The following is a 19463-nucleotide window of genomic DNA, read 5'->3' as shown; positions in this document are numbered from 1 at the left end:
GTTCAAGTTCCAAAAGACAGTTTCAGTGCAAACTGCGAACTGTTCAAAGGCTTTAAACGATTCCAGATGATGAATACGGGTCTTATCAAGCGAAAAGATCGCTCATTTAATAAAAAAATAACAAAGTTTAAGTTTTATAAGCTCAAATGCTCGCCTTGCTCTGTTCTGTGATCCGCGTTCATGACTCTCCTTTTCGAACTCGTTCATCAAAATCAATTCGTTCATTTCAGAGCCAAATCGTTCATTTTGTTCGTTGAATGAACCAAATAACGAGTTCGAACCGGAGAGTCACGAACGTGCATCACAGAACAGAGCAAGGCGAGCATTTGAGCTTATAAAACTTAAACTTTGTTTTTTTAAATGTTTCGCTTTATAAGACCCTTATTCATCGTCTGGAATCATTTAAAGCCCTTTGAAAAGTCTTTTGGACCTTGAACCGTTTGGTTCCCACTGAAGTCCGTTATATGGAGAAAAATCCTGGAATGTTTTCATCAAAAACCTTAATTTATTTTCGACTGAAGAAAGAATGGCATGAATATCTTGGATGACATGGGGGTGAGTAAATTATCAGCAAAAGTTTTTTTAAAAGTGAACTACTCCTTTAATGAACTTGCGTTAGGTCAACTTAATTTGTTAAGATTGACTCAAGTTATTTACTATGGTTGAGTACAGATTATTTAATAGTGTAGAAATACTTTTTAACATCTTAAAGAAGATTTACATGGTTCATCAGCCAAGGCATTTGCTGTGAGTATTGCTGAATCAGTCTTCAGCCTAACCAAATGCTCCACTCTTCTTCACAATGGTAACCCACTGTAATTTAAATGGCTCTAATAATTTCAATTTTATTGAACATTAAACACAACTTATCAAGTCTTCCCCTTTTCTCATTTTCTCAAAAACACATAAAATAACACTTAATTTCAACATTTATATTTATATTTCAACAAATGCAAAGCATGCTGGGAACTAACTAGCACTGCCCAGTTTCAGTAATCCAACACAAATCATTCATGTAATCCAACACAATCAGATTAAGTAAACCTAAATTTTACATATATTTAAGCAGCTGTAACTCAATCAAATTAAGTTTGGACAAAATGTATAGCAATTGTGTTGCTTAAGCTCATTTTAATTAAGCAATTTGAACAAGCAGCAAAAATATTTTATTTCAATGTATTTTAAAAATGTAATTTATTCCTGTGATGCAACAGCATCATTACTCCAGTCTTCAGTGTCACATGATCCTTTAGAAATCGTTCTATGATTTGATGATCAAGTGTTGAAAACAGTTGTGCTACTTTCATGTGGAAACTGACACATTTTTTCAGGATTCTTTGATAAATAGAAAGTTCAAAAGAGCTGTCCATTTTGTCCAACAGAAATTAAGATTAAAATGTGGCAAGTCAATTTACCATACCTGACATTTATGAAAAATACCCCCATGTAGGCTAAAAACATACGTGGGAGATATTCTATAGTCTTTTTAATTTTCATTGCGTATTTTGACAGGCTTGCCAAGAGTGAATGTGTGTAGGTGCAGAAGGCTCCAAACTCAATAACCCAGCATAACAAATTTCTCCCTGTTGGGTCTTTTCCCCTCCCCAGCTCCATCCAGAATATGATTTTATTTTAATAACAGTATGTCTGCTTCTCGCCGTGTCATAAATCAGCAGATCATAGGACAGAAGTGGGGCTGAACGCTCAGCTCATCCCCTCCAGACACTTTCCCTTCCTCTGAACATCACCTGTATTCCCGCCAATAAAAGAGTAGCAAAAACCATCTCTCGCCTCAAAACCTCAGCCACCTCTAACTCTTCTTCTTCTGTCTGATAAATGGCTTTCTTTCGCCCCTCTCAACTTTAATTGTATGCTCTTTTCATCTTAATGTGATGTTTGTTTCCTGTCGTTTATTAGGCGGTGACTGGGAGCTTCACATCTATAATTTTCGATTCAGGGGGGTTTGTCAGAACTGAAGCAGGTGGAAGAACCGCCGGGTCGGTTGCCAGCTTTATCGCGGCTGCAAAGAGTGTGGTTTCACTGAACTGTACTATACTGTGATTGTTTCTGTCATTCTTGAAATACTGTTTTTTTTAAATCAAGGTAAATGCACTCTATTTAAAAATCAACATGAAGTCAAAATTGATCCGTTTTTAATAGGTGTTATTGTGAATGATTCATCAGTGCACATTATTCCAAAGATACAAAAATGCTTGTCTGATCTTATTTTTGAATAATAACTTGCTCCCCCTCGCATCCTGCTATCTTTGGGTCATCTGAGAGAAAAATTACGTCATGACAGGATTGGCTGATGACCAAAAACGATTTTTACTTAGCCTACTGGTCGCCGAGAGTTGAAAAATGTTCAATTTTGGGTAAAACGCAGTGCTCATCACTGTCACTTTTTACCCAGTTGTCCAATCACAGTGGGGGAGGTGAACTTTTCTAAAAACGTCCAGCGCCTCGTATGGCGCCCTAAAAACGCGACGCTCCATGCGCAGGCGCAGCACGTGACATGGAACGGCAACGGCATTCTGGCGTTCTATTGCGCATGCGCGACATTAACTGCAACTTCACGACGTTCTACTGTAACCGGGAAACGGGAGAACAGCTGATTTGCCGTAGTCGTTACTACGTGACAGATTATGAAAGTTAATGTTATGGTTTAGGTTATGTGGCATTGTAATCATTTCTGTATATAATTAAATGCCAAAATCAACCCTTCTCTTACATTTTAAAATCTCCTTTTTTTTGTATTTTGTCTGATGATTAAATTATCCCCCATGCTGTCCTCTTTACTGTTGCTTAGTGATCTTTGCGCTCTTTAGCTACACAGTTAACAGTTTACTTCCGGTTGCCGTTGCCGTTCCACCAGAGGCTGTTGCTTTAAAGGGTTAGTTCACCCAAAAATGAAAATTAAGTCATTAATTGCTCACCCCCATGCTGTACCAACCCCGTAAGACCTTCGTTCATCTTCGGAACACAAATGAAGATATTTTTGATTAAATTTGTGAGCTGCATCACTACCACATAGGCACCCTAAGGGATTGAAACTTGACGGCCCAGAAAGTCATTGAAGAAAATGTTTAAATATTCCATGTGACTACAGTGTCTCAACTATAAGTTTATCAAGCGTCGAGAATAGTTTTTGTGCTGAAAAAACAACAAAAATAACGACTTTATTCGACTATTCCTTTTCTTCCTTCTGGGCCTGAGACGAGAGTTCAAGAGATTTCCACGACGCATGCGCGAGAACTGCGATCTACTTCTACTCATTCTTGTTCAGTTCTCGCGCAATATTTTCCAGCTAAGGCATACGCAAAATAAAGGGGATTGGTTGAGTTAGTATTGAAACTCGCTGGTAAGGTGCATTACATTTCCCACACACGCTGGAAGCAGTTGACCAATCACAACACACTGATCCAGCCGACCAATCAGAGCACAGACTGCTAATCAGAAGGAAGGGGTTCATAGAAACTAATCAGAGCGTTCAGACTGGGAAGAGAGGTGTTGCTATATCGTATTAAAACAATTGAATAATTTACAGGCCAAATCAGCAAATTTTCCCTCCATTATATAGGTCATTCCCATCCTCAGATTACAGTTAAACCAAATTATTAATCCACTGTTCCTGATCAATAGCAATACATGCATGAGCATCACAGCAAGAGGGCAATCTTTTCTGAACTTCTCTTCTGAACCCAACAGTAATTCCTGTCTAGATTAGCAGCGCTCTGATAAATTATGCTGTGTTATGGATACATTCCTGGTCCTTCAAGGTTATATAATATTCAATATGCAGTAGAAGAGTGAGAGACAACTAAATTCAGGTCAGGACACAGCAGGACACTTTCCTTTTCATGTTTGATCCAGAGGGGTCACTTCTGCAAACTCATTAAGACAGAAATGCAAATGATCTTCTCTTTCACGATATTTCTCTTTTTTGAAGGAAAAAAAAGGGCAATAATTGCACCTACCCTACTGTAAAAGAAAAATACTAGGCAAGAGCTGTGCATTCAACACTGCTCTTAACTATGTTTATGTAAATGTATGTTTGCTAACGGTTGAAGGTCCAGCGATGATGACGCAATGTTCTGCCCTTAAATGATGTATAAGCATACGGTTTTCTTTGAAGTCTCACTGAAATGTGGATAGTTTCATGTTTTAACGTGTTCTTGCGATGAGGTCAGATATCCTCATGTTATGAAATAAGCTGAATTGGATTTTTATTCTAATTATTGATATTCTAGACACACAGAGCTGCTTTCCCATACAAAGAATGAGTTTTGACTAAATTACCTCTTTGTGAACCAGGAAAATGCATTCACGCACTTCATTATTTAGGCTAACATTGGTTTATGATGCCAGATACTGAAGCCTACTTTAATTTAATTTGCCTCTTGATTTTTTTTTCTGACATGCCCAATCTTAATTAGACCAAAATACAGCAATAATTTCTAAATTTGAAGTTAAAAATCCTGTTCATGTCTAGACTTTTTAACAAGCGCAGTTCAAAAATTCCTGTTTTGAGATTTCTGGCAGCCTTAATGTATTTATGCTACAAAGAATCATCCATTAAAATAAATCAACAGTTTACAATAAGGTTATATTGCCATATAGAAACCAGTCTGGATAGAATCAATCTGCCAATACTGAGGATTACAATACTGACATTCTATACACTGTAAAAATGAATATGCTATTCAATAAAATTGTGGCAACAGATTACAAGCAATATTATTAATTAAATTTAACAAATTAGAATTGAGTAATACTGAATCAAATTATTCCTTAAAAGTTAACCATTTAAAATGAGTAAAGTTTACACCAAAAAATTAAACAAAAATATCTGAATAACAGACAAACGTCAAAGATTCATTGAGAACTCTTTATTTTATATTGCCAACATTGAAGACACGTGATGTTAACAAACAATATCACTGAAGGAGAAAAACGTAATTTTAAAACAAACCTGAAACAAACACTGATCACCACAATGGTGACTTAAATTTACTTAAAACACATTTTATTTTACTTATTTTAAATGTTTAACTTTTAAGGAATTAATTTGATTAAACTGTAAACCCTAACGGTCAAAATAATTAATTGGTTTGAGTAGGACAAACTTAAATTCAACTAATTAGTTCAGTCAAATTAATTTTTATGAGTATTTAGCACTTCTTTTTCTTTCAAGTTCACAGAACTGATATATTTTAAGTAAACTGAACTGTTTCATTGTTTTTAGATTTATGAAATTGTTTATTTTAATTTAGACGAACTTAAGTTTAACTGAAACGGCTGGGATATCTATTTCCCAGCATGCTTTGCCAATGGCACTCGAAAGAGAGTGTACATGCTAAAATTAAGTGCACTATATTTTATATATTTTTTTCATGCAAATTTAATGTTAAGTGTGAGATTTAGTATTGATTAATGTTTTGTTATGCTAATTTAGAATAATTTTTGTTAATGTTGGCATTCAGATAGTTACCATCATGGTGACAAGTGGTGCATTCAGCTTGATTTGAGAGCAAATTATCCCTTTATATTAGTATGCCCATACAGCAAGTGCTACTGTGCTTGTTAGTGCTTATAATGTACTCTTTCTATTATGTTAGCATTTATTATGTCAGCAGATTAGCTTTTAAAGCTAACTAAGTTTAAACTATTAAAAGTGATTTGAGTTCTGCCAACTTATGTGGGTTTACAGTATACTTCATAGATTTAAGTTACACTAACTAATTAACTTTATTTACCCAAGTTATCTTAACAACAAGTTGAGTTAATTGGAAACAAATCAATTTTTTTTTAATTGTTTGAGTTAATAAACGATTTAAGGCAATCGGTTTCCTCAAACAGTTTGAGTTGAACTAACTCATCAGGTTTTACAGTTCTAATTTGTTAAATTGAATTAATAATATTGCTTGTAATCTGTTGCCACAATGTTTTTGATTAAATAAAGCGCATTCATTTTTACAATTGAATTAGAATGTATTTCCTGTCACTAAATATTTCTTTGTTTGACTAAATAAAAAATCTTGTCAGTGCAGACACACTTAATAATTGTCGAGAATCTGTCATTTTAAAATAATAAATGTTTTGCTGTCTCAGGGCTGTGGAATTACAGCCTTAATGCATTTCATAGGGAGCCTTGCGTTTAACCATGCATTAAAATAAATCCACACAGTTTACAATAACAACACATCTGTCCTGCTATGCATACATTTCATTTAAAAACTGAAAGGTTCGATTGTTATCCCGAGAGCCAGTCTCAGTAAATGAATGCGCGAGTGTGTGTGTGTGTGTGTGTGTGTGTGTGTGTGTGTGTGTGTGTGTTTAAGGCTCAGCTTTCCGCTACACTCTGGAATGCGGCCAGTCCCGTCTCTCTCTCTCTCTCTCTCTCTCTCTCTCTCTCTCTCTCTCTCTCTCTCTCTCTCTCTCTCTCTCTCTCTCTCTCACTCTCTCTCTCTCTCTCTCTCTCTCTCTCTCTCTCTCTCTCTCTCTCTCTCTCTCTATTCCACATTCGGGTTCCAATTCCAAAGCCTTTGATCTTTCTCGCTGTGTCTCCTTTACCCGGAAGAGAACCGTCGCTTTCCCTCTCAGCTGGGATGAAGGAGCGCGTGGAAATATTGGCGCGTCTCCATCCTCACACCATATATGGTCATACAAAGAATGTGGATGAAAGAGGCCGCCGCCGCCAGATCAAAGGCAGCCGTGGCTCCGCCCACTGACCCCTCCTCCGCCTGCTTTATAAAGATCTGCCTCCTACTCCAAACTTATTCTCACGCAAGCCGTAGAAACACCTCCCAATGTTTTTCTTCCCTTTTCTTGCTTTTTGCTACACTGAGGGAGGGCTCCTTGCATTTATCTGGGTTTATATAGCCTATTTAAATATTGCTAGCAGATTTCGCAGCTGTTTACATTTGATTTATTCATTGTAACAATTTCACAAAATCTGCTTAATATGCTAATTTGACTAAAATGGCTAAATTAATGTTTTCAATTAAAATCTGATGATAACGAGATCTGTAGCCTAATTGTAGCCCATTTATAACAAATATTTATCGTCAAATGTCAGAGCATGTTACACAATAGCCTATTTGTTGTGTTTTTTCTTTCTTTTTTTGCAAAGGTTCGTAAATAATTCGTTAAGTACATAGTTCAAAAGTGACCCCTAATAAATTGCATGGCATATGATTATACCGTGTATGTTTTATAAATAAGCTTAATTGAATAAAACAATTAAATTTAGATTAGCCTACCTTGAGAACAAACGAAGCAGTCGAGTCAACTTCAAGTATGCATGAGAAAATGTTACTAATAAGATGACTACGAGATAAAAAAAACAACAACTTTATAGATCGTTTCAAACGCAATCTCATCCTCTATTATTATACAACTGCATTAAAAACGCAGTTTCTGCATGTTTTTTTTTTCTTCTGTATTTTAATGTTATTATTTGTTTGCATTATTTTTTTCTATTTAAACGACCATTTATTATATGGACATTTAATAATTGCAAAAACGTGTCTCAAATTTGTATATATAATAATCTAATAGTTGTCTCCTATTTTTTAGATTATAAATCCAAAATAAACACAAAGGTTGCTGATCCTATTTTTTTACTAACACTAAAATAAAATAGGCTATTGAATTTGTTAATCAAATGTACTTCTTATTAGAAATTATTACTAATAATTAGGCTATATAGCCTACTAAATAACATGTATGTTATCCGCCATCCTATAGCCTATTTAATTTGGTCATGTCAATTCAAAATTGTGGAAATATAAATATAAATATTAATACATAAAACATATTTAAAACCATAAGATGATAATGCTATACAATGTTGTGCATCTTTCTGGCTCCAGTACAAGTATATTGCAATGTGTTTCAAACATTAGCCTACGATGAAAAGCTCGTGGATATTAGCTAGCCTAGCCTATATATGGAATTAAACAAAAGAACCAGCTGATTTACATGAAATCAGTCATCTAACATTCAATACCATGTTCACAAATGACTTGTGATGTTTCCTGTAAATACTAAATATTTTACACGGCTTATCCAGTAGCTCTTTTCTAATTGGTTAAACTGACGTTGTCACGACATTGTTTTCGTTTCCAACAGCCCCAAAAAACGAATCTGAAAAATGAATCTCCACATTTTTTCTTCTCTCTGTCCATTTTTGTTGGATAAAATGTATAAAATCCCCCTTTACTTTCCTCTGGAGTGTCAGTCAATACATGTGCGTGTGTGTACGCGCGCGCGTGTGTGAGGTGTCAATCACAGCGGCGGCTTCTCTTTCATCTCTATAGTCAGTCAGAGATCAGGGGGAGGAGTACAGCACTACACTCTCTCCAGTCCAACATTACTCTCAGTCTCTGCTGAGCTCATTTCTGAAGAGGGACACCTTTTTACCCAACAAACAAAACGGGAATGACACACAGCATCTGAACTCCAGCACTTTTTTTGGGAGTCATTTTTTTTGTGGAACAGACAGAACTGTCCTGCGTTCATTTGAGCTTTAACTTCTGACGCTTGCTTTAAAAACACCCAAGGAACTGTACTTTAACTTTTTTCTTTTTCTTTTCTTTCTTTTTTTTTTTCCTTTTTTTTTTTACATTCAGCGCCGCTTTATTTTATTTCCCCCTCTGGATTCTTGAGTGTTTTGCCGGTCGCGCGCTCTTGCTGCTGTTGACCAAACACTCTCGCGCGTGTTTGGGGTGCGCGCGAGCTGAAAGTATACGGGGGTTTCTGTTGCACGCGTTCGCTTTCCGGGCGTTTGTAGGGTGAGGAGGACTTTCAATCACCCGAGAAATGCCGCAGTTGTCAGGTGGAGGAGGCGGCGGGGACCCGGAGCTCTGCGCCACCGATGAAATGATCCCGTTCAAAGACGAGGGAGACCCGCACAAGGAGCAGATCTTCGCGGAGATCAACCACTCCGAGGAGGAGGGAGACTTAGCGGAGATCAAGTCATCTCTGGTCAACGAGACAGAAATCAGTCCCAACAGTAACAATCACGACGTGAGTAACTTAGCTACTCCTCAGACGCACGTGAAGGTCTCGTCAAACTTCGTGTCCAGCTGTTGGGAAGTTGGGATTTGTTTTCAGAATGAAGTGTCATGTTGATAGTTTAGCCTCTGTGTTGTTAGTGTGTGCGTGTTTGTGTGTGTGGATGGTTTAAATGGTAGTGCTACACGTGTTAAAGTCAACAAACTCATTTTGACCCAACGTCTTTATATTTAAACGAGATTGGAAAAACACACACTAAAAGGGCCTCAATGCTCATAATTTTCTTAATTGATCATAGTAATTATTAAATGTTTACATTTTTTAAGAGTATTCAGTCAAATTATCATTAACAATATTTTTAATTTTCAAAGACATTGTTTATTCATATTTTCCTTTGCTAATCACAATATAGTCGCTATTCAATAAATTTATTTGAAATTGTAGCCTCCTAAAATATACTCATTCAGTTTATTCAACAATTAATGTTTAACAGTTATTAAACAATATTGTAAATATGATATTGCTACAATGGTAAGCATTGTTGTTGCTGTCGTTATTATTATTGCAATATTTTCTGATTAATAATAATTATCCAGGAAAGTGTGCCAGATAACATGGTGCGATATGCACATATTTTAGCATTTCTGAAACATATCATTATTCCTCTGATTGGTTTATTGTGATATTATTTTATAAAATTCTGCAATATGCTTATTTTTAATTAACATACATGTTTAATATGTATTAAAAATCAGCACACCCCATTTAGGATGGCGACAAATAAATTTGCCTGCCCTTTTACAAATTACATACTACAATTTCACACAAAGAAAAGAGTAAACAATTATCCGAATGAAACAAAAAATAAATTTTATGAGACAGTTGTCCGATGAGTGTGCTGGTGTAATCTCGTTTGAGTTTATTTTTGTGTTTCTATGCTTAAAAAAAGAAAGATTCCCATTACTACTTGGTCATGTGAATCAAGTAAAATGAACTGAAGAATAAGCAGATGCATGGCTTTATTAATGAAATGTATTTCCTCCTGGCATCAACAGCATGCAGGGTTACAGCATGACACGAGAAAGAACAAACTGATGGGCTGAATGTTAATTGGGAAAGCAGTGCCGATCCTCGCTCTGCTGGAAGGCACCCAGAGGGAGCTGAACTCCAAATGGAGTTTATTTCCCGGCACTTCTGATTCATAATGCGGAGCGAACGAGAATAGTAGCGAAGCCTTTCTTTTTCCTTCCTTAAGATACCGACCACATTTGTGGTCAGACTCCACAGCAGAGAGAAAATGACTGAGTTTAATCAATGTCTAAAAAAAACTCAAGTTATCTTTTCCTTATGGATGCCTTCTGTCAAAAATATGATCAAATCATGCCTTGTTTTGTCAGTTTTTCTTCAGATAGCAGGAATCCTGGATAAATATAAACACTTTTGCACATCAGAATTTAAGCTGTTAATATCTCTCTCCCACATTTTTGAACAGGCAGCTAGACAGTCCCAAATAACATCAGACTCTTACCATGAGAAGCACAGGGACCATCCGGATGATGGTAAGTCCTATGGCTTGGGGTGAAAACATGGTGTATTATTATTAATTCTTTGATTCTGTGATGTACTTTTTTTTTTATTCTCAAAGCATGCTTTTACAAAATTATGGCATTTTAATTTTATTATTGCAAAGAAAGCAATATACACTCACACAAATATATATATATATATATATATATATATGCATGTGTGTGTAAATATATATATATATATATATATAATATATATAATAAACATGCTGGTAATTATTTTGATTGGTTCATCCGCTTCACTGATCTCGATGGCTTTGTGAAGGGAATTTCACAGCCCACACTCTGTTTGTTGTCGACACGTAATGACACGTGCCAGGGAAGTGCCCCATCTTCCTGTGACACGCTGGCCTCCAAACACACCGTCTGAGACTCTATTGTCAAGAGCAGCATGTTGCTGTGATGGCCCGGAGTTCATTTGATCTCTGTTTGCACCCGGGTCTTTTTTACGCCGAGCAGGGCGCTGGGGTCACAGTGAAGTGACTTGATTGTCTTTTGCCCTTTGTTCTCTGCTTGCTGTGAATTAAGATGCTAATTTTCAGCTAAACACTTCAGTGTCCTCAAAACGGCTTCCCCGTTTTAGATACCTTCTTGGTTTCCTGTTTAGCTTGGATTCCGTGCGTTTTTAACGTTCATTTTTGATTCGTTGTGAATTGGCACTGAAAGTTTTACTTTTATTTTTTGACTGGATCACATCAAGTATTTGTTAAAATAAATGTAAATCTTGCTTATTAACTAAGGTTGAATTTTATTCTCTCACAGGAAAGCACCAGGACATGTACAGCAAAGGCCACCCATACCCCAGTTACCCAGGATACATCATGATGACCAATATGAACAATGATTCCTACATGAACAACGGTTCTCTCTCGCCTCCCATGCCCAGAACGGTGAGTGTTTTCCCGAGCCGTTCACTCCCGATCCCTCTCCGTCCACCGGTGACATTTTTCATAACTTTTTTTTTTTTTAATCTTTCCTCATTGTAGCGTGCAGCTTTGGGTTATGACGTTAGTCGCTGCTTGGCGGCGTGTCTGTGACTAATGCTATGACCCATATCCATATCTTCTCGTACTGTCTATACTTGTCAGCGTGGCAGATTTATTTATTTTTTTTCCATATTTGTATGATTGTTTTGAAGAGACGTGCACAGGATAAATGTATAGAACTTACAGATGTTTACCCTCTCGATTATTCTATAAAACAACCGCTGATGGAAGGAGGGGGTTTAAAAAAAAAAGAAAAAGATGGTGGATACGCTAGCAGCTGTCCACCCTAATCCTGTTTGGTAGTTTTTGTGTGGTTAAGACTCCCTGTTTGGCAGTGTACTGGTGCCTGGAAGAGATGGCCGCTGCAGGCAGTCTGTGAGCCCGATGAGAGAGAGGGCTTTCTCCGCTGAGCTCATCTCATCCATTGTTTGCACAGCTCTGGATTCAGCTCCTTTATCAGTCTGCGGCCGTGCGATTATGGTTCGGTTTTTGCTCGGTTTCACCGCTGTGGTGACGGACTCCAAACAGAAGGTTGACCTGTAATTGATCGAAGCATTTTGGGATAAATGGTTATGACTTAGTTAACAGTTTTTTTCTTCTTAAGCAGACACATTGTTACACAATAAGATGTGGTTTAGATTTGATTTACAAAAAATGTCTTTGGGTCAGCAAGGTAGTCACTGGAACATCCTTTGTGGTTTAAGGCCTTTGCTTGGGAGGTACAATAAAAAATCCACAAATAATAGCAGATTATTTCCGCTCATACTTTTTACAATGATTTTGCAGAATGTGCGACCATTTGCAACTTACCTGAATTTCTCTTTTTCACTCGGTGTGCAAATAAAACCGCAATCATGCCAGATCCTTTTCCTCAAACTCCTCTGTCTGTTGTCTCTTTCTCTCCTTTGCGGTGGCTCAAATATTCGGACACAGTATCTCCAAGGCCTGGGATCGGTTTTCTGCGAGATCAAAGGAATCTTCTTTTTTTTTTTTTTTTTTTAACTCCCTCCCCCTTCATTCCCCTGAAGTTTGGATTGATTTCCATTGGCTATGACATTCCAGTGCCTGAACTCCCTCCCAGTCATGAAACAGACAATATTCTGGTGGTCAGCATTTTTTTTTTTTTGAGCGTGTGTGTCGTTGCTACCTGGTGAAACGCCAACCGTACGAGTGCAATGTTCTCCAGCCCCCCAGCAGTAGTGGAAATTGTCATCATGGTGCTTAGTTATCCATGAAAGCTTTACATGTTGCTCTAATCTGATAGACGACATCTGGAAATGGCATCCAGGGTTCCTTTGAGATGACTAACTTGGGGTCAACAGATAATGTTTCCAGGTAAACACTGGGGCTGCATTGTCTCTAGTGCCTGTTGCTTTGAAGTTATAATATTTTAACATTAGTATGAAATGGTGAATTGGGAATTAAGACAACCTAGGCATTTCCTCCTTTTGAAATGATTTCCCTCGCGTTTCATGTAGTTCCGCTTATCTCGGGCCCCTTTTAATCAGTTGGAGAGAAGAATGGGGCGATGGGGTCCTGAATTTCATTGAATTGTTTAATCTGTTCTTCATCCCCTTTCTTCGTTTTCTTCATCTTTATCTTAAATTGGATTATTTAAAGTTCGAGCACAAAGTTTCATCTCACGAAGTGTTTGAGATGTTACATGTTTGACCCATAAGTTAGTTAATGCCTTTATCTCAATGTCCTGAAATTCTTCAGAATGTGCTGATCCAAATGCTTTTTCACGTATCAAAACTATAACAATCAAAGTGATTACTCAAATAATTAGCCAATATTAGTTAAACGAAAATCAAATTTCTCCATGTATAAGAATTTCAACCAAATTTACACCTGTACAGTGGTTTGTACATCACATTTTCTGTGTTAGCTGCGATTCCGGATTCAATGCTTTTGTATATTTGGTTGTGAAGTTGCTATAATTTGAAACAAACTATGTCATTGGGCAACATTGTAAATAGCATATTGTTTCTGTGACAAATATTCACGTTTGGCGCGCAAAACTCTCAGAGTGGAGCAGATGTGAAGTTAGAACAAAGACCATTAAATGGATGCAAAGTAGGTTAATTTATTATTTAAATAGACATAGAGTGATTGCATTGAGGCTTAAATGATTCTACCTTAAGTTTTGATGGTTAGCTTGCTCTCCATATGTATGAATGGCTACTGTAGTACATTTGCTGGAGCTACTGGTGGAGCAGCTTCTGTCGTTGTGCCGTTTACCTCCCCCATCCTGACTGGCCTCTGGCAGTGAGGCACGGGAAGAACCGACCCAAGATATACACTCGCACTCGGCTTGCTTTGATGTGGGATGTGACGGATCTCTTGGCGTGGACATGCCGTGGAATCACAAACCCCCCCAAACCCTGGCTTTGCCTAAAGAGATTTCACACAGCTGGATCATCTACTCTCACTCTTTTCCTTTCTGCACCATTCGAAGAAACTACAGTTCCCAGCAGCCATTGTGTGTGGTTTTTGTAACATTATTTATGTAGCATATTTGTCGTGCTCTTCAGGATTATTATTTACATCATAATCTACACTTTTAAACTTCTAAACTCACCCATATGCCTTCCTGACGCTTTTAGCACGTAGACTTTAAACGCGTAACCTGTCATCCTTTGATGAAGGCAAGCAAAGCGAACCACCCCCACACATGGGTGATAAGGGGCAAACTAGTAGCCATATCATCTGCTGAGCAGGTCTGAACACCAGCGTGGCCTAGACCTCGCAGATTTCAGCAACCCACGGCCCTTTGAAGTGCACTGGTACAGACCCAGGGTTTTGAAACAGAGGGCCATTGATACTCTGTTTACATCGGCTGGTTACCACAGCCATATTGAATCCATGTGTCGGATGTACAAAGCAAAACAGGCTGGCAGTGTTATTAGGTTAATTTTCAAAAGTTTGCCTCCATGGGGCATTTTACCAACCCCAAAATATTAATGTCAAGAGACCCACTGCAGTGTCTTCATAGTAGGAGACTATAATAACTTTGAAATTCTGGCCAGAACGCCTAAATAAAATAGTTTTTTTGTGTTTTCGAGAAATGCTGTCATATATATATATATATATATATATATATATATATATATAGTATTACAAACATGGTTGAGTAATTCGCTTTGTATCAAACCATCTACTTAACGCATGAATGTGAAATTCATCAACAATTTTGGTAATATTCAATGCCAAGTTTATATCTTAAAGGTGATCATTTTTGAGCTGGCGTTGAACAAGCTTGAACACACGAGTGTTATTTGTGCTATTCTGCAAGCCAGCGGTAGCACCTGTTGAGAGGATCCTGAGGGCACGTGCAAATGAAGCGCAATGTTGTGTTTTGTCTTCGCATCACAGTTGTCATCACTTTTCCTGTATGTTATGTCTCCAGGCCTGGCTGTGACCTCCATCACCCTCCAGCGGCCTCTTTAAATCCTGCTTTATTTTGACAATACAGCTGACGCTCTTGTGCCAGATTAGTTGTTCTTCTTTTGCATTTTTTTTTACTCCTTTTCATTGAAAGGTTGTTGCTTCGTTTTGTGTATTCTCATGTCACTCCAAGCTCGTTTAGTCTCGAATGACTTAAAATCCCCATGTTTTTCTCATTTTACAATTGTTTGTTTGAGAATCCACATTCGATGCGTGTCAGTAACCCTCTTCTATCAAATCACGTTAGTTGTATAACTGTTGAAAATTGAGTAGCGCTGGTAATTTTGGCACGTAGAAACACAAGTCGAGCGTCTCGTCAAACCTTCGTCATCTCAAGAGAAATTCATCAGTGACAGTGATTGAAACCGCATTGTGTTTGCGGACATGCATGCACGCATCTCTGAAGTTCATTTGCACTGCTTTTTTACTGATCAATAGAGGCTCTGTGCCACTAGGTTCCACTTGTTTTTTTTTTCATATTTTTTTCTGAAGCTCATTATTTTTTATTTTTTTTGTCAGGCTGTTTGTGTATGTGGGGGCAAAAGAGCTTCACATGCTCCGTGGATCAGACGCCACTGAAATATTCATGCTCCCTGGTGTAGGAGTTTGGTAAAGGGTTTCTCTGAGTTACAGTACAAAAGATGGCTTGCAACCAGGCTTTATTAGCAAGGCTGTTTAATGGATGCATGGATACAGCCTCTTTTTCCTCTTTCTCGCATGCACTCACTCCCTCTCTCTGTGTTGCGCACTAAAACCCTCTCTTTCGGCATCTCGCAGTCAGTCAGTCAACTCATGTTTGCCGCGGATGGGAGGGGTGGGCTTTGCTATCAGCTCGTTTTGTGTGGTCTCGGCCATAAAAAACACCCTGTTCTTTGAATGTGAAAAGAGCCTGTCTTTAATTTTTGGGGAACTCATAAAAGTTTGTCGCTCCTTTCATATCTGCCGCGGAATTAAAAACAAATGCTTCCTTTTTTCATCCGCCTTTGAACTGGCCAATTATGGAGTTGTGAAAATAAAAATCACCCTGTCAATCTCTCTTCTCCTATTTTACTCCTTTCTTTTCCAGCTTTTTCCATTTTAACTTTGCTCTCTTTGATTTTTTTTTTCTCTCTCCTTCGCTCTCTTGTTTTTGTCTTTTACTGTCTTCCTTTCTCTCTCGTTTGTGTAGAAGGTGTGTGTGTTGGTTGGGGGGTGGGGGGGGGATCAGTGATGTCAAAGTCAAAACCGAGAGCATTAAGAAAACTGGCGAAATGCAATCCAGCTGCAATCCGACATGACGCTGGAAAAAGGGGGCTGTGGAGCAGAGAGCTGCGGCGTATTCCCAGGGCGCACAACTGCTCGCGGCCTTGGCTTTGATCTCTTCAAAGCCTTCTGCCTCCTACTAGATGAAGAGTCTTGGCTTCGTTTCGTGAGCGTTAGAGAGAGAGAGAGAGAGAAAGGGGAAGGGGAGGGTGAGCGAGGGATGGTGAGGGGAATTAGAGGGGGTTGTTGTGCATGGAAGGAGGGGGGGGGGTTGACAAAGATACACTGAAGCAAGGCAAGCAGGAAGTTAAAGGTGTCCTCTTGCCCTATTCGGACCAAAATCAATCAGATTGTGGGGAGTAATTACATGTAATTCAGCACAAGTCTCAGGGGGTTTTGTTACCTGAGGGACTCTGACCCCAGAAACGGAGCCCAGGCAGGGGAAGGGAGGACCAGCGGAGGGAGGGAGGGGGAGAGGTGTTGAAAAGCAGGCTGCCCTGTTGCCGTCCAGCAGAGCAGAAAATGGGAGCACAATGCAGTGATTACCCTTGCAGATGTCCCCATATTTATGCGGGCGATGTTTTGGTGTGGCGTAGGCGGTGGGATTGCTACGGAGCTAACGAGGCTCGCCTATTGTAGTGGAGCGTGTGCCCGGTTCTGCCAACACACCCGCCCCCAAGCTCCAGGCTTTCCCACATTAGACTGAAACGGGGAAACTGTCCCGCCCCTGGAGGTGTCCAATTTGTGCAAAACACACTTACTTAAGATGCTGATGGCAACATAAACACATTTTCAGTGACCCAGAGAGCAGGGGGGCCTGTAGCCATCTGTTATGGCGATGTATAGGCTATACTGGAAAGAAAAGTGTGTGTGTATAAACAACTTTCACAAACAATTACTGAGAAATGTCAAGTAACACATTGAATTACTTGTGAATTACGTTTTTTTTTTCTTTGTAGTAGTAGGGAACACTACCTTTTTTTAGTGTTCATTACATGATGTATTTATTAATGACAAATGAGATTTGTTGAAATTTAAAATGTATTTTTAAACACGTTTAATATCAATTTATATTAAAAACAGTAAAATATATAAAATGCTTGTTGTTATGTAAAAAAAAAAAAGTTTTGTATAAATTTATTTAGGACTGGGCAATGATTAATCATGATTAATCGCATCCAAAATAAAAGTGTGTGTGCTGTGTATAATAATTTTGTATATAAAAATTCACACACGTGCATGTATATATTTAAGAAACATGTGTTATTAATAAATAAAATAGTAATATTTATATTTAATATAAATTATGTATACATATATACAGTATATTCATGCAAATATTTCTTAAATATATACATGCATGTGTGTGTATTTTTATATGCAAAATAATTATACACACTACACACACACTTTTATTTTGGTCGCGATTAATCGTTGCCCAGCCCTAATAAAAATGTAAGAATTTACAAAAACCTTTTTAACAATTTTTTTTTATATCTAATTTAGTTGGCTAGATTTTTTTTTCTCAAAGATAATACTGTTATTCAGCAAGGATGCATTAAATTGATCAAACGTGACACTAAAGACATTTATAATGGTACTTAAGATTTTTATTTCAAACAAATGCTGTTCTTTTTAACTCTATTCATCGAAGAATCCTGAAAATAAAATCATGGTTTCCGCAAAATGTTTTCCGCAATGTTTTCAACATTGATAATAATCAGAAATGTTTCTTGAGCAGCAAAGATCATGTGACACTGGAGACTGGAGGATTGATGCTGAAAATGTATAGAAACAAATTATAATAAATATTTTAAATTGTAAAATGTATGCTGTTGCTGTAGTTTTGATTAAATAAATGCAGCCTTGGCAAGTGTAAGAGACTTCTTCCAAAAACATAAAAAGTACTATTATATACTAAATACATGCAACTCTATTCTTGTTTTGTTTTCTCCTGTGTTTATGCACTCATGTTCATGCTCGACCATGGTTTACGCAAACCGTAACCATTACCAGTGCATCTCAGCCTATTGTTAATAAGGTTCATCAGACAAATTGACTGCTCTGCTGCTTTGATCTGATCTTTCATCTCTGATTCTGGCCTTCTGCATTACTGTTACTGATCTCAACAGACCTGCATTGTGATGTTTTTTTTCCCTTATCGCTAATTGATTTGGGCCTATGTGGAGTGTTCATTTATTGCTGAAGGGCCCTTCACAAATATATAGAGCCTGTGATATGAGACTGCATGTTCAAATACACTCTATAACGGGGATTTCTGTATTTTTTACCCTCTATTTTATTGTATGTCAGTCTAACTCACTCTCGCTCTGGTTGCGGATGCGAGTCCTGAGACGAGTAGCACTTTTGTTTACTTTTCCCGATTGTTTGATGCTGGATGATGAAACCTATAAAAATACTCTGCAAGACTGCGTTTGTTCAGATTTGCCTTTGTGCACCTCGTACCAACTTCGTGGAACCAGAGCGTAATGACATCTGTGCCTCTCAAAGGATATGCATAGGTAATAATAAACTCTTATTTAGATCTTGGTTCGAGACCACACTATATTGATGTTATTGATGCAAACTTGACTATGTTTGTTTCTCAAGACCTTAAGACCATTTTGATCTGAAATCTTTGAGATTAGTTTTGTAGATACATGTCTATAAAATGCTTTTGGGAAGTTTACAATCTTTATCTAAAAATCTTCTGTAATTATAATGCATGTGGCTTTTATGATTATTAATTGAGACTACATGGAATTTATACAGTTAGTTGTTATAAAAGTATTTCTCACGCCATTTAAAATGATGCAGTGAATGCCAAAGTGATTTAAAAATTGTGAAACTTGAAACTTAGAGCCTATATTGACTTTCATATATTTTAAATAAATATCTTGATAGTGATTTATATTAAACATTGAAACATTTTTGTCAGAAAAGAAGTGTCATTTCATAGTTTTGATGACACTATTATTTTAAAATGTACACTTTTGTAGTGTATGTCGATGACTGGCTCCTGTGCGTGAGTTACCAAGATTTGGAGATGGGCTGAAGTACTGGAAGTTTTGAAGCTATATTTCAAATAGTCTCGCATATAAGCATTTCATGAACATAAATATCTCTTTGATGATGTCCGTTTCAGACCTGCTGAGAATAGGCCTTATAGAGTAGGATACAGGCC

At 37.6% G+C, this 19463-nt stretch overlaps 1 protein-coding gene across 3 annotated transcripts in view; it reads left to right on the top strand.

Annotated features, from left to right (window-relative positions):
• The first annotated feature begins 8369 nt into the window (after positions 1 to 8369).
• lef1 (lymphoid enhancer-binding factor 1) overlaps positions 8370 to 19463 on the top strand; it is a 46239-nt gene continuing 35145 nt past the window's right edge. For all 3 annotated transcript variants that reach the window (XM_039688847.2, XM_039688839.2, XM_039688858.2), the window contains exons 1-3: positions 8370 to 9030; positions 10511 to 10577; positions 11367 to 11494. In XM_039688847.2, coding sequence (XP_039544781.1) covers positions 8824 to 9030; positions 10511 to 10577; positions 11367 to 11494 — 402 coding nt within the window. In that variant the 5' untranslated portion in view covers positions 8370 to 8823. The remainder of the gene's footprint in view (positions 9031 to 10510; positions 10578 to 11366; positions 11495 to 19463) is intronic.

This window comes from Pimephales promelas, chromosome 6 (assembly GCF_988280905.1).
Source record: "Pimephales promelas chromosome 6, fPimPro1.hap1.1, whole genome shotgun sequence".
NCBI classification, from domain to species: domain Eukaryota; kingdom Metazoa; phylum Chordata; class Actinopteri; order Cypriniformes; family Leuciscidae; genus Pimephales; species Pimephales promelas.
Note: the sequence above shows the minus strand (reverse complement) of the source record. Positions and strands in the feature narration are given on the sequence as shown.